Here is a 15,342-nt window from a genome sequence, read left to right as displayed (position 1 = left end):
CACCCTTGAGTTTGGCCTTATGCATTGGAAAAACAAAAATAAACAATAATAGTAGTGTTCAATGTGTCAAAATTGGGTAGTATGCGCAATTCCCTTCACTCAGGATTGATTGTACAGTATCAGGATTCAATAATGTATTACATACTGACTTGTACTGTATGGCTTACATAAATAAGGTCATCTTAACAAAAATTATTTTATAGTTTTATTAGCTTTTCTAAGACTAATCTCTTTTGATTCACTTACTATGGCTCTTTTTTAGGCTCTTTTTTAGAATTCAAGAAATTTTTTTACTACTATGCCTTAAGCCCATTAGGGCCTCTAGATTGTTTGATCTTGTTCTGCTCCTGAGCTGCATTCCTAACCCTCCATGTAGATCCTTTGCTGTTGTTTTTTTTTTTTTTCACCAGCACACATTGTTCAAAATAAGAGTTATATTATGATATTTTCATCCATGCATGTAGTGTACCTTGATCATGTTATCGCTCTATTATCCTTTCTTTCTCACCCTTCCCCTTCCTGGCAGTCCCATTCCTCTCCTCAACTACTCCTTTCCTGTAACTTTTTTTTTTTTAAATCTGTATTCCTCATATGAGAGAAACCTTGAATACTCTTTACTAACTAGTTTCAGGGGAAAACTAAGTGGCAATGTTAAGTAAAAAGAGATGGAATTTATAAATGGTTAGTTTTTAACTATTCTTTTCTTTTCCCTGCCAATCCTAGGACTTGAGCTCAGGGCCTGGACATTGTCCTTGAGCTTTCTCAAGGCTAGTGCTCTACCACTTGAGCCACATCACCACTTCGGGCTTTTTCTTTGTATGTGGTACCAAGGAATCGAACCCAGGGCTTCGTACATGCTGTACATGTTAAGCAAGCACTCTACTACTGGGCAACACTCCTGGCCCAGTTTTTAACTATTCTGTTTTCCTTGCAAACATGTATATGGTAGCTTGTAAATAGTTTTTTCTAAGTAAAGAATGTACCTAACAGTTTTCTGGACTCTTATAATCTTTTAATTTTTGTGTTAATCATTTTGTCTTGTAGAGTTTTTAATTCTGTCAGCTTTAGAGTATATCTGTTACAGAATGATTATTAAGACTGCTCTTTTCTTCATTAATGATGTTTTTTCAAGGTACTTTAATGTAACATTTCTCATAAAATAGACATAAATTTAAAAATATTTTGTATGTATCCTTTCTTGAAATTTTTGGAGAAAAACTGATATATCTATTCTGAAAGATGGACAGTATTCATTATCCCAAATGGTAATCATATGATCATTTTCAAATTTTATTGTGGAGCAATAAGGAAAGAATTTATAAAATGCTGTCTTTAAATTAACTCCTTTGTTAAATTTACTACATTTCATGTTGTTGAATATCAATCAGATGAAATATTATCAGAGTGACATTAAATTACTCTGAAAGATAGGTAAAGTTTCTCTGGCTTAGATAGCTTCTGTTAGAGACAAGTAGGTCCAAAAGTATCTTGTGGGATTGTTGTTCTAAGTCACATCTTTCCACTTTGTGTGTACTGATTCTCTCAGAAGTCCCTTTTTTGTGAATAATTTGAGGAAGCAACGGTCAGATTGATAAAGTAGCACTTATAGCAGAAGGTTAGAGGGAGCCCAGGATGTCATTGTATAGCACTGAAGTTTCTATCACTTGAAATCTTGAGGTAAATCTGAGTCCTGGATGTTCCCAGAGGAATCCCCTTTTCATGCCTTCAGGTTTACAACTTGTCATGGAATGTGGCTTTTCTAAAAAAGAGATGAAACTTGATGTTCACCTACCATCTCAGCTTTCCTTGTATTCAGTAAAAGAAAATGTGGAATGTTTGTCCTCTGAACAAATAGTCCTGGATTGATTGGTACGCAATAGTGGTGGGTGGAAGTTTGTAGTGGGCTATGAGCTTAGCAAGAGCTTAGAAAGTAGGAAATGGTTGCCTGGGTGGGTTAAGAATTGTAACTCTGCATCCTTATGAACAACGTTCAAATGGCCATTGGTCAGGAAGCCTGTAGAAGTTAGTGGAAAGTTTGAAATACAGAGCTACTGATCTTTCCTCCTTGGTGATGTGGAGAATGGGTATGGAGTTTAACCTTGTGTCTGTATCAGACTATAGTGTGTATAAGATATAATGATCTCTGTGATTCTCTTAGCAGTTGCCACTCAGGTATTGTAACATTGGGACATACGTTTTGCATTCTATAGGAAATATTACTAAGAGTTTTCTCTGGTCAAAATTTGTGAAAAGGATTCCTTTAGAATTGCAGTGTAATTTGGTGGACTGGTGCCTGTCTAGAATAAAGGCAGAGGGAAGGAAGAAATACTTTTTAATTTATTTTTATTTTTGCTAATCCTGGGATTTGAACTCAGGGCCTGGGCACTGTTCTTGGACGCTTTTTGCTCAAGGCTAGTGCTCTGCTGTTTGAGCCACAGCTCCACTTCTGGCCTTTTCTCTGTGTGTGGTATCGTGGAATCGAACCCAGAAGTTTGTGTATGCTAGGCAAGCACACTACCACTAGGCTGTGCTCACTACCCATTATTATTATTATTATTATTAGTAGTAGTAGTAGTATTTGAGAGCAAAGGTAAGCAAATTGCCTTTTGTGTTATAAGTTACTTTTGGGGAGGGGGGGTCATGGGGCTTGAGCTTGGCCTGGGCGCTGTCCCTGAGCTCTTCCAGCTCAAGGTTACCGCCTTACTTTTGAGCCAAGCCCCATTCCCCATTTTCTAGAGGTTAACTGGAGATAACAGTCTCAGGTCCTTTTGAGTCTGGGCTGGCTTTGAACCTAAGATCTCAGCCTTCTGAGTAGCTTGGATTTTAGGCATGAGCCACTGTGCCTGGCTAAAGTTAAATATATATATATATATATATATATATATATACACACACACAGATATGTATGTATGTATGTATGTATGTATGTATGTATGTATATTTTTGGGGGGTCTTGAATACCAAAGACTCAGAATAAAGTGTGACTTATTAGTGCTGTGATATAACAGCTTGCTAAAGAAATAATTATGATATACTGCAATAATTATTTTCTACTAGATGGGTAAAGTAACTTAATATTGACATCCATCCGTCCACCCATCCTTCTTTCTATCATCTCTCTGTATCTCTCTGTACCTCTCTCTCTCTCTCTCCCTCTCCCTACCTACCTACATACCTACCCACTTACTCACCTACCTAATCTGTCTATTACTTACTATTTGCAGTGGAAAGGGGGATGCCAGTGTTCTGAATGGTATATTTGAAGATAAAACTGTTTTTATCTTGTTTTTAAGAGAACTTTTTTATAGCATCAGAATGCAGAAACTAAACTCCCTTTGTTCACATAGGTTTCCACTTGAGTGGCACAGTGACAGAACCTGCAGTACAGTCGGAGCCAGAAGCTGTCTGCAACGTGGCCATCAGCTTTGATCGTTGCAAGATTACCTCAGTGACCTGCAGCTGTGGAAACAAGGACATATTTTATTGTGCCCATGTTGTGGCACTGTCTTTATATCGAATCCGCAAGCCAGATCAGGTCAAACTGCATCTTCCTATTTCAGAGACTCTCTTTCAAATGAATAGAGACCAACTACAGAAGTTTGTACAGTATTTGATCACAGTGCACCACACAGAAGTTTTGCCAACTGCTCAAAAATTAGCAGATGAAATTCTTTCCCAAAATTCAGAAATCAACCAAGTTCATGGTAAGTACAGCATACATTCTATAAATTTCTCCTCTGTATTCATTTATAAGCTTGATTCTACATAAAATGTACCCAATGTGAAAGAACCTATGCAAGTCTTGAACTTAAACTCTCTGAGTGGTAAGACTGTAAGTATATATCTCACCAAATCTGACTGTGACAAACCTTTTGTGCTCAGAAAAAAATCTCATTTGTTAAGAAGCTTGATTCTTAATTTTTTTACATTGTAAACATTTTTGTAATAGTTATGTGAAAACACTTAGTTTATTTGATTCATATTAAATAAATAATCATAAAATTTCTGTTTTTCATTTTATTTTTCAATGCAGTAGAGTTTCTGAGAGGCTGCCCTATGGTTAAATGGCAACTCCTTTGTACAACACTTTAATGAAAATGCTTTGAATCAAATAACAAATATAATAAAAAACATAACAAATAATAAATACAATAAAGAATAAAAACAAAAAATAATTATCTTTAGAAAAATATTAGATGGATTTTGGAGAACTTTTTGAAGAGTACTTAGTTATAATCACAGAGTAGTTTCTTTTAGATCTTCCATACATTGAAAATGGTTCCAGGTAACTTCAGGGGATTGGTAGGGTATTGAGGGTGACATTGATTAGAAGGCATGTGTATTCATAAATTGACATTTTGAATTGAAACATCTTTGTGCACCTGCCCAAAGAAAATAGAAATTGAATTAAAAATATTTTACACATTGAAAATTGGTATTTATTTATAAACACATTTATACATTATTTTATACATTCAAAATAAGTCAACTCACAAGAATATGGGCAATTTTTCAGAAATATACATACCACTTTTTAATGTAGTCAACTGATGTAAGACCATAATTTTGTCCAAATATAGGTTGCTGGTGCTTTAAAAATGTTTGGACACGTATTTTTTAATGTTTTAAAGATCGGTTAATTTTATCTATTTATTTTGGCTAACATTTTTTCTATGGTAAGGGTAGAAGGTATTGGACTGAGGGCCTCCAACATTCTACTTGAGTCATATCTTAGTGTCTCAGATGTATGTTAATTTTTTCAATACTTAAGAATTTGTTGAAGAAAGTAATTTACCCTTGTCTAAGCATCTTAGGTGTTGTTACATTTCTTTTATGTTGTTTTACCATATTGGACAAGTAACTCAACCCTGTTTTTTTTTTTTTATCATTTTTTCCCCAAAATCTTGACAGAGTAAATAGAAATGTTAAGGAAAGGAATTTGAGTTTTTTAAAAAACATTATGAGATATGAAACTGAACGTGTGAACTATATGAATATGCTGATCAACAAATACAACAAACCACTACCATGGCCAAGAAATAGCTCTCAGTAGTTTTTAGGGCTTCATATGTTCTCTTACAGTAATAGCCTCATCCTCCTCACCTTGCTAACAACCCCAGATTTGTATAGCATTAATACAGTGTGATTCTGATATCAATCAAAATTAGAATGGTAGAATTTCAGTCATATTGTTTCATGTATCTGTAATTCATTTCATTGTCATAGATCTGGAATAGCCCTGTCTATTATAATGTGAACCTTGTCAGGGGCTAGGGAATCTCACTTGTTAATCCTGGCTATTTAAGAGTCTGGGACCAACCTGAATCTTAATTCTAAGGCAGCCTAAGCAGAACAATTCGTGAGATTACATCTCTAAATAACCAGAAAAATAACCAGGCTGGATCATGACAATAATGGTAGAGTACCATCTAGGAGCCAGAAAGCCAAGTGACAGTACAAGATCTTGAGTTCAAACTTCCACACAGGAAGTCATACACACACACACACACACACACACACACACACACACACACACACACACTAAACAGACAAGTAAAATAACATAATAACAATACAATAACATAATATAATATAAAAATATTGATTTGAGTATCACTACACTGTTTCAACAAAAATATGATGTATGTATGTAATTTATGTACAGATGATATCAAATCTAATGTCTGTTCCTTATTGCACATCTCAAGTCATACTAGAGCCACACTGTAAGTTCAACTCAGCTAGTACCAGTACTTATAAAATCAGATAGGCCAGTTCTAGAGTGTTCTATTATATGAGAACATTACTATTTATTTATTTATCCATTTCACTGCTGATGGGCCTTGTTTTGAATAGAACTGCTATGAACATTCTTTTATAAGTCTCTTGGTATTTTGTGATGTGTTTTTTTGTCAGAGAAAAATTCACATTGTCGTATTTCTTCTAGTGTTCCTCATATCAGGATCCGGTTTATTAAAGTAGTATTATAAGATGTATAAAACATTTTACTGGGAAGAGTCTGCCAATGTTAAATAACATAAGTGTAAATAACTCTGCTATAGAACTACCTTCGACCCACTGAAAACATGTTTTCAAGGACTTTTCAAGTAGACTTCTTTGTCATATTATCTGTCTAAAATCTTGCTGCCTTGTGAAAATTCAAACCAGCTAGCAGTTATCTCAAGAGATTTCTTAGGAACCTGTTTATAACTTGTTATTATTCAATAAAGGAAGAAAAATAGGATATACCAGTTTTCCTCACTTTTAATCACTCCCTGCCACCGCTTTTTTTTATTTTAGTTCATGTAATCCAGTTAGGGTCACTTTGTACTCTGAATTTTAGTGTAACCAAAGATCCACATCAACAACTAGATATTTACTGTATTTGTCCTGCTATTATAAATGATAGCAGCCCCCATTTCTTTCCTAAAGGAAATACTGTCAGTAATTGAATAATACAAACTGAGGTTACATGTGAGAATATGTTCACACATGTTTATATTTCTTCATGTTTATATTTCTTTCAGAGTTTCTAAAGTTAGAGGGAAACTGTTAAGGGAATATTTACATTTAGATTATATGATTTTTCACATAACTCATGTATGAACAGTTTCATGAGAAGAGTGAATTTGATCACTGTATACTGCCAGCTTTTCCTCTACCTAATTTATCATCAGATTTGCTTCTGTGTTAGACACGGGCGTTATATGAGTTGCCTTCCTGCCTTTTATTGCAGTGTGATAAGTGACAAGAAAAGAGGTGGGGGACAGACCATGATCTTACCTAAAGTAGGAAATTAGCTCCCTGGAGGGTCTAACTTTTTAACTATTAGATTAATGGCTAATAGGTGATGGGACTGAAAATGTTTTACTGTTATTTGACTATATGGTGTCAGTGGCCTCCACACATCTATAAAGCTATTGCTTTGTATTAAATCTGTTTTAAAGCAGCAATTTTTGGTATGTTTTTGAGAAAAATGTCTTTTACTTGAGTTTTTGGAGGATTTAATTTTTCTCTAAGGAAAATGCTTAGTTTACCCAAATCCCATTTTGAAAGAAAGGCTCACAGTGCAATTTATAGGAAATGTGAAATTCCTTGATATCAATTCTTTCCCCTTTCATTGAGAAAATATACCTGAAGCTTCTTAAAATTCTTCATTAGTTTTCCTTATTATTTTGAAGTATTTTCAAAAGACTTCTATCCCAAGGAATTGTTAAATTGAAATTTTATCTCATACGTTTTTTCTCACAATTTTCTTTTAAAATAGGTAGTAAATTTATAATTGCCATAGTCTGTACACAGTGATCTATCCCTAATCATAGATTCAGTGCAGGTATTTGGAATACCTACTCATTATAACAAGTCCTTGTAAGTAGATCTTGTTATGTTTTACTGTGTTTTCATAAAATTTCCCTCACAATTTTAATTATATTGTAAAATTAATCGCTTTATGCTGTGTCTGAATAACAATGAATGGGTCAGAATGGTGCTCAGGCCCAGTCCCAGGAGTGCCCCCCCCCCCAAAAAAAGAAGCTAATGTCTTTGCTAAGTACTTATCTCAAGATCTGTTGTTTTTGAAATACTAACTTTATTCTCTTGCTTATTTTAATTCATACTCTGCTGGTCCTTTATGCTTCCAATCGAAGGAGATGTATTATAGATTGCTAAATTGTGGTATAGGGACAGAATTCTTGAACCTCTGGAAACCTAGGGCCTAGTGTTCTTTGACATATACATATTTCTATGTGACTTTGAGTTGGACTCAGTTTTTTCTTATTTTTTAAAATGTTCAATCTTCCATAACAAAATAGAAATTTTAATGCTATGTAGATGTGTATAATAATAGTGATGCTGATATGGGAATAATAATAACCAAATTTATCTCAGTGGGGCATTCACACTGTAGTTAAAGAGAGAAGCCCATTAAATATAAGCCCATTAAAGAATTGGGTTTAAAATTAAGAATTGGAGATCAGATGCTTTCTTTAGTCATTCTGCATATATTTTCTCAACTACTTTTACTACTTTCCTTCATGCTTTTTCTTTTCTCCCTGTGGTCTAGCTTGAACAGAGCAAACTAAAAGGGGCAAATTGAGAAGAAACTGGTGTTGCCATTGATTTGGAGCAGAGGAAAAGGGTTTCATTTTAGTTACATTTCTATCACAGAGCCTGGACCAGTCCCAAAAGTTGGCTAGGTCCATCCCTCATTTCCTTGCGAAGTAGAGATACCATCTTAGCCAGCCAGATACTATGAAAATCTATTCTCATGAGATCTGACATGCCATCCACAGTCCTTTCTAACACCCATTTTTCATCTTTGGTGGTAGTGTATCTGCAAACACAGGAATCATCTAGGTAACTCTGCTACAAAGGTGCATCATCTGTTTTACCCAAGCATTTATCTGTGTTGTTCAATTTCAACTGAGCATGTTTGTTTGTTTGTTGTTTTATAAAACCAAGAACACAGATCTGCGTGTGCTTACCTTTCTCTTGACTAACTTATCTTCTAAATGCATCTAAAGCTCTATACAGATCAGTGTTTGAGGGATCTCCTAGCTAGTAGCATACAGGCAATCAAAATGTATTTAACAGTCCCCTTTTCATTGTGTTACTCTTGGTTTTTCACTTTATTGTAAGCTCCAAGGAAGCTGATATTATGACCTATGTCCCTTGGAAGCGTCCTTAAACAGTGTTGTTTTACAATCTGTCTTGTTCTTAGTAGGAACTTGGAGGTTTATTCTTGAAGATGTATCCACATATATGTTCAAATCTACCAGTGAGTGACAGTTGGAGTTACCTGATACAGGCCTCATGTCACATTTTCCTTTTTATTTCCCTGTGGGTGTTGTGCTCAATGTAAATGGGCTAGCATTAGCAACCAGATTTTGTAGGTATTCTAGTGAGATAATTTGATATTACTACCATTCCCATTCTATTGTAGAACATTTTGGTGTTGATGATGAAGCAAAGATATGACCTAGTGGTGATCAGTATAATGAACAAATATATTTTGTAGAAGAGAATTAAAGCTACTCCGTACATTTTCAAAGGGCGGGGTATAAAACTTAAAACAATTACAAATAACGGCCCAATGTTTGACCTAATGGTAGAGTGCTTACCTAACATACACGAAGACCTGAGTTTGCTTCCTCAGTACCACATATGTAGAAAAAGCCAGAAGTGGTATGGTGGCTCAAGTTGCTAGAGCTTTAGCCTTGTGAAAACTCAAGGACAGTGCTCAGGCTTTGAGTTCAAGTCCTAGGACTGGCAAAAAAAAATTAAAAGAGTGTATGTTGAAATAGATATGATAGTGCAAATGTATATCAAGATAAAAAGAGCTCCTTCTATCTGGCAAATATCATGTAACCCTTTTACTAATTACAATAAAAAAATTATAGCTTCTTGAAGTATATAAAAACAGATTGATTAAACATGCAAAGTAGCAAAAAAAAAAAGATAAAAAGAGCTAGGCCTTATAGGCTCCCTACTCCTAAAGGCTCTCTTAGTCACTAACAGCATCTCTATTCCACCAAGGCACACACTACTGATAGCTTTTTTTGTGTCTTTTGAGACATTTCTCATTTCTTTTTCACAATAGAACTTTATGCAGCCAGGAAGAAAAACAAAATTACTTTTTTAAAACAGGAAAATGGATGGGGATTATCATATTATTTGAAATAATCTAGACTCAGAAAGACCAAATATTATGCATATTCTGCCAAATGTAGGATTACAGGAATCATAATACCTTGATATGTCTTGCAAAAGACATACTAAAGTGCAAATGATATAAATGCCATCAATCTTCATATCTTCATCCTTGGACATCCTGAGAAGGTAGTTGACTTTAGTTAACTTACTGAAAGGAAGGCTTTCAAAGGTGTCAGCCCATCACAGCTGCAGTGTACAATCAAGGAGAGCAGTTCATATGTTCATATGTTGGCCAGGAAAAGGGCTTGTCTCATACATTTAAAAATTAAATTACAGCCAGTGGTTCATGCTTGTAATTCTAGCTACTCAGGAAGTGGATATCCGAGCATCACAGTTCAAAACCAGCCCAAAAGAAAAATCTTAAGAATCACAATCTCTAATTATCCAGGAAAAATAAGGAACTAGAAGCATATCTCAAATAGTGTAATGCCAGCCATGAGCAAAAGATCAAGAGCAATAGATCCTAAATTCCAACTCTGATACTGGCACAAAAACAACAACAAAATCCAAAACAATATCAACAAAAATTAAATTATAATTAATGTATTAAAACCAGGATCCTTTATGCCTGGCTAATATGTCCTGTAGTCTCATTTAGTGTCCCTTTTCTTATTTTTTTGACACCGTTGTCTTCATGGACCCACAGTTTTAAAATAAATATTATAAAAATAGTTTGCATTTCTAGTTTTATTTTTTCCTCTAAGTATGTCCTTAAAATGTCTTATTTTGATACAAATTAGTTTGTTAATGTTGGATAATATTATCCATATAAAGATATATTTAACCATTAACTCGATGAATGACTTTGTATGTAGTTTCATTTCTTCAGGTTTACTTTTTGAAGAATAAAATTCAAAAAGTAGAAAAGTCAGATTAAATAGTATATGAATTTCAATACTATAATTATGACCTGATTTTTCTCCAAGACTTACTAGTTTTACTTTTGTTAGAACTAAAACTTGTTTATTTTTCAAAAGCCATAATGGAGTTCATGTAAGATTACCTATAGTTTATAATAATACTTTTTTCAACTCACTTTTTTGCATCTCACTTAAGCAAAAGAAAGTTTCAAAACTTGTGTCTCAATTTGGGCTCTTACAGTTCCCACTATAAGACTGTTCATGATATGAGTTCTAGTTTTGAAGTAACCTAAGCAAGAATACTAGAACCTTTCTAGTCAAAAAGCTGAGATCTGCAAGATTGTGGTTTGAAGCAGAAAAGTTCACTTGACTCATTTAAAAAAACAAACAAACAAACAAACCTCCAAAGAGCTAGGCTGAAAGTATAATTTAAGTGGTAGAAGTAGGAGGCCTTGAGTTTAAAACTCAGTACCACCAAAAAATACCCCAAAACCCAAACAACAGACAAACCCCTCAAAAAAACCCCAGAGAAACCTAGTTTCCTTGCTCTCAAGCCATGTTTCCTTCCTTCCTTCCTTCCTTCCTTCCTTCCTTCCTTTTCCTTTTCCTTTTCCTTTTCCTTTTCCTTTTCCTTTCTTGTTCTGTCTTGGTCTTTCTCTTTCTCTTTTCCTTTTTTTCTTTTTCTCTTGTCAGAGTGGGGCTTTTACTCTGGTCCTGAGCGCTGTCCCAGAGCATTCAATTCCAGGTTAACACTGTACCACTTGAGCCACAGTGCTACTTCCCATTTTCTAGTGGTTAATTGGAGATAAGAGTATCATGTTCTTTACCACCCAGGCTGGCTTTGAACCGCAATCTCCTGAGTAGCTAGGATTTCAGGCGTGAGCCACCACATCCAGGTACTTCATTGCTTTTTTTTTTTTTTTTAAACTTTTCAACTCTTTTATTTTTAACTTGTGCACACAACAATATACATAGCCATCAATCATTCTCTTTGGACACCTTTCTCCATAACTTTTCATATACTGTTCCCAGTAGAATTCTTACGTTAGCCTTCATCATATATTTCCTTCATTACAATTTACTACATTTAAAAAAATTCAGCACAAAGGTCACTTGTTATGTCCAATTAAATTCCTTCTTATCCAACAGTTGGCATACCTTCCAACAGTGCAGTACAAGACTCACTTGCTTTTATCCATATAAAATATGTGATTATTTCTATATATGAGTAAGAATACAACTGAATGTGTGAAGTGAAGTAACAGTAAGACATGAGTAATGAAGTCAAAAGAGAGGAAAATAATGGAGGAGGACCAGTAAACCCTGACAAGTCTGAGGTCCTTGATGCTGATGGCAGTGCTACTTTATTTACTTTCTTGGCATTTAGCTGTAAGGAAGGGAGTTTTTTTTTTGGGGGGGGGGGATCAGAACCGTGTTGTAGCAGGGTTTCCTCTGCCATTACCCTCACAGTTAAGAAAATAGACAGTCTTCTAAGAGCTTCTGAAGAGGACACTACTCTCCTGTGATAACAGGACTATATGGCCTCCCTGTAGAGGATAATGGTGATGTGCTGAAGGCCCTGGCTGTTTCAATGAAAAAATTACCCACCACATTGACATTAAAAATAAATTTTAGGGGCTGGGAGTTTGGCCTAATGGTAGAGTGCTTGCCTAGCATGCACGAAGACCGGGTTCGATTCCTTAGTACCACATACATAGGAAAAAAAAAGACGGAAGTGGCACTGAGGCTCAGGTGGTAGAATGCTAGTCTTGAGCAAAATAAAGTCCAAGGACAATGCTCAGACTCTGAGCTCAAGCCCAGGACGGGCCAAAAAAAAAATTAAAATCTTTTCTGAGGGATATGTTTATTTACTACTTGTTGTTGTTATCATTATTATTTTAGCAGTTTCCTACTCTACCTCCCTCTGCTCTGAGTAAAGATGTTAAGTCTGAATCACAGAAGTTCACTATGTTTCCTGTTTCTTCACAATACAATAGATGATGTAGGATTTAGCCTTTAGCTTGTTAGACAGGTTTATCAAAGCCTTTGTAAAGCATAGACTTAATGGTTTCCTAGCTTTAACAGCAGACACTGAAACTATGGAAGATAGCATTCCCTCCAAAGAGACTAAATTAATTATGTTTGCATTGTAAACATCTGCTGCTGTATTCTGCCTGAATTTGATAATTCCAGCCAAAAGGAACATTGCAAGTAAATATAAATGATTAAAAGCATTATTTAGTATTATGAGCAGACTTAAGTCATGGTCAGGATAAAGATGTTAGTCATGTTAACCAAAGAATTTCACTATATGACGTTTGGAATTTGTTCTCCAGTAGAGAATTACCTTCTCACTCCACATTATCAGCCTAAATCTTTGCAATTATATTTTCATAGTTTACTTTAAAATGTGAAGAATGACTCTGTGTTGTCTAATGCTAAGAAGTGAGTGTATGCATGACATGAAGCAGTCATCTCATTATGTATGTCTTAAAATGTGCTCATTCAGCACACTGGAGTGGTGTCTCTGATTTCTTAGCACCTTGAATGTTTCTCATTGGTAACCTCCAGAATGTCCTACTGCATTTGACATTCTCTTCCAAAACAGAATCCAACTTGTGTGTGAAGCTTTTATTCCCAGCAAAGGTTCGTATTCAGTCTGAGGTAGTGACTTGGGCTAGATATTTTTCCAGTGTGCCTCAAAAATTTTGGTATGCTTTTAGTTGAGAGAACAGTTGGAATAGAGAAGTTTTGATATTGGGATAAATCCAAAAGAAGTAAAAACCAACCCAAGCAGCAAGAGATAAAGACTTAGTGCTTTTTCTGTCTGTGTGTCTGTGGATTCCTTCTGCTCTCCTGTGGTGTCACATTAGGACACATTGAGTAGGAGGTGAATTCAAATCACATATCCTTGTCTGGGAATGAGAGACAATTAAATTGTTTCACTGTTACCCCTACTGAATTAAGCTTCAGTAATATAATTCACACAAAAATTAATTATAAGTTGTAAATATTACAACATTTATAATTATGAATACAAATATGTATAAAAAGTGAATAGATTTTAAAACATTTTAATGGGACATTTAATTTATATACATAGTGATTAGGGTCTTGCCCAATTCTGGGAATGTTTTGTTGTACAAGTACAAATGCACGAAGTATCTCTTTCTTTACATTCAGGTTTTAAAGTTAAGTGCTACAGGTTTGTCTTTGATTATAGATGACTATTTCCAAATGGAAATAAACTAAGCAAGACTTACATTTTATATAAGGCTCAGGAAGCACTTTTAACCAAAACCTATCTAGGTTTTCAATAGTTAAAGCCTCAGCATTAAAGTTCAGCACATGAACTTAATAGGCTGTGTGGAAGATGACTGGAGAAATCTAGTTCATTGCTCTATAATGTATAACATGTTTAGAAATATAGAGAGCAAATATTTATCTTGTCATCACTGATTATCTTTGCTTTCATGCTGAAAGCTAAATGGGAAGCTTTCTACAGACATCTAGTACACATTGTCCCAAGTTTTTATTCCCAAATACAGAATTTAGAGTTGAGGCGATGGAGGTCTTAGGAGCTTAAGTAATTTTCCAGAGCATGCATAATTGTTCTAAATTGTGCCTAACATTGAAGTCTTCTGTATTCTAATGCAGGCTCAGAACCTTGCTTATCATCTCAATTCCTATGTAGATTTCATGGATTATTTGTGGTGCAATTTTATCCTCAGGCTATTCTTCTCCATAAGTGCATTCCCTCTTTAATAATCCTTTACCAAAAAATTAAAACCAAATTTTCTTACAAATTATATAATTCATCTATCAGATGCTTATAGTAAAATCCACTTGGACAAAAATCAGAATCTGTAGTAAATTAAATGGTTTATGAAAGTAATTTCAGAATGCAACATGTGTGTGTTGTATGTGTATGTGAGTGTGTGTTTTTTTGTTTGTTTGTTTTTTGCCAGTCTGGGGCTTGGAGTCAGAGCCTGAGCACTGTTTTGGGGCTTTCCTCAAGACTACCATTCTACCACTTGAGCCACAGCACCACATCTGGCTTTCTCTGTGTATGTGGTAATGAATAATCGAACCCAGGGCTTCCTGCATGCTAGGCAAACACTAGACCATGCTCCTGGCAAAGCAACATATGTGTGTGTGTGTGTGTGTGTGTGTGTATACACTTTTTTTTGGGGGGGGGGCCAGTCCTGGGCTATGAACTCAGGGCCTGGGCACTATCCTTGGGCTTTCTCAAGGCTAGAGCTCTATCACTTGTGAGCGACAGCACCGTTCTGGCTTTTTATTTTATTTTATTTTTTGCCAGTCCTGGGCTTGAGTTCAGGGCCTGAGCACTGTCCTTTGGCTTTCTCAAGGCTAGAGATCTACCTCTTGAGCCTTGGCACCACTTCCAGCTTTTTTTCTATGTATGTGGTACTGAGGAATTGACCCCTCATCTGCGGTGCATGCTAGGCAAGCACTCTATCACTAGGCCAAACTCCCAGCCCCATTTCTAGCTTTTTGCTATGTATGTGGTACCGAGGAATCAAACCCCGGTCCTCGTGCATGCTAGGCAAGCACTCTGCCACTAGACTAAATTCCCAGCCAATGCAACATATTTTTGAAATGTGTATTAGTGTTTTTCCCTTTCTCATTTTAAGGTAAAAATGCACTATTTAGTTTAAGTTAAGTCACTCCCTGGATTTTTCTCCCTGTCAATTCTTTTTTTTTTTTTTTTGCCAGTCCTGGGCTTGAGCTCAGGGCCCAAGGACTGTTC

The 15,342-nt window shown here is 35.4% G+C and overlaps 1 protein-coding gene across 1 annotated transcript in view; it reads left to right on the top strand.

Moving 5' to 3' along the window:
- The window catches only part of Zswim6 (zinc finger SWIM-type containing 6), a 175,597-nt gene that overhangs the window by 106,915 nt on the left and 53,340 nt on the right, over positions 1-15,342 (top strand). The window contains exon 2 of the mRNA XM_090331895.1: positions 3,348-3,704. Within this exon, the coding sequence (XP_090188021.1) occupies positions 3,348-3,704 (357 nt within the window). The remainder of the gene's footprint in view (positions 1-3,347; positions 3,705-15,342) is intronic.

This window comes from Megascapheus bottae, chromosome 4 (genome assembly GCF_031878675.1).
Source record: "Megascapheus bottae isolate mThoBot1 chromosome 4, mThoBot2.hap1, whole genome shotgun sequence".
NCBI lineage: Eukaryota > Metazoa > Chordata > Mammalia > Rodentia > Geomyidae > Megascapheus > Megascapheus bottae.
Note: the sequence above shows the minus strand (reverse complement) of the source record. Positions and strands in the feature narration are given on the sequence as shown.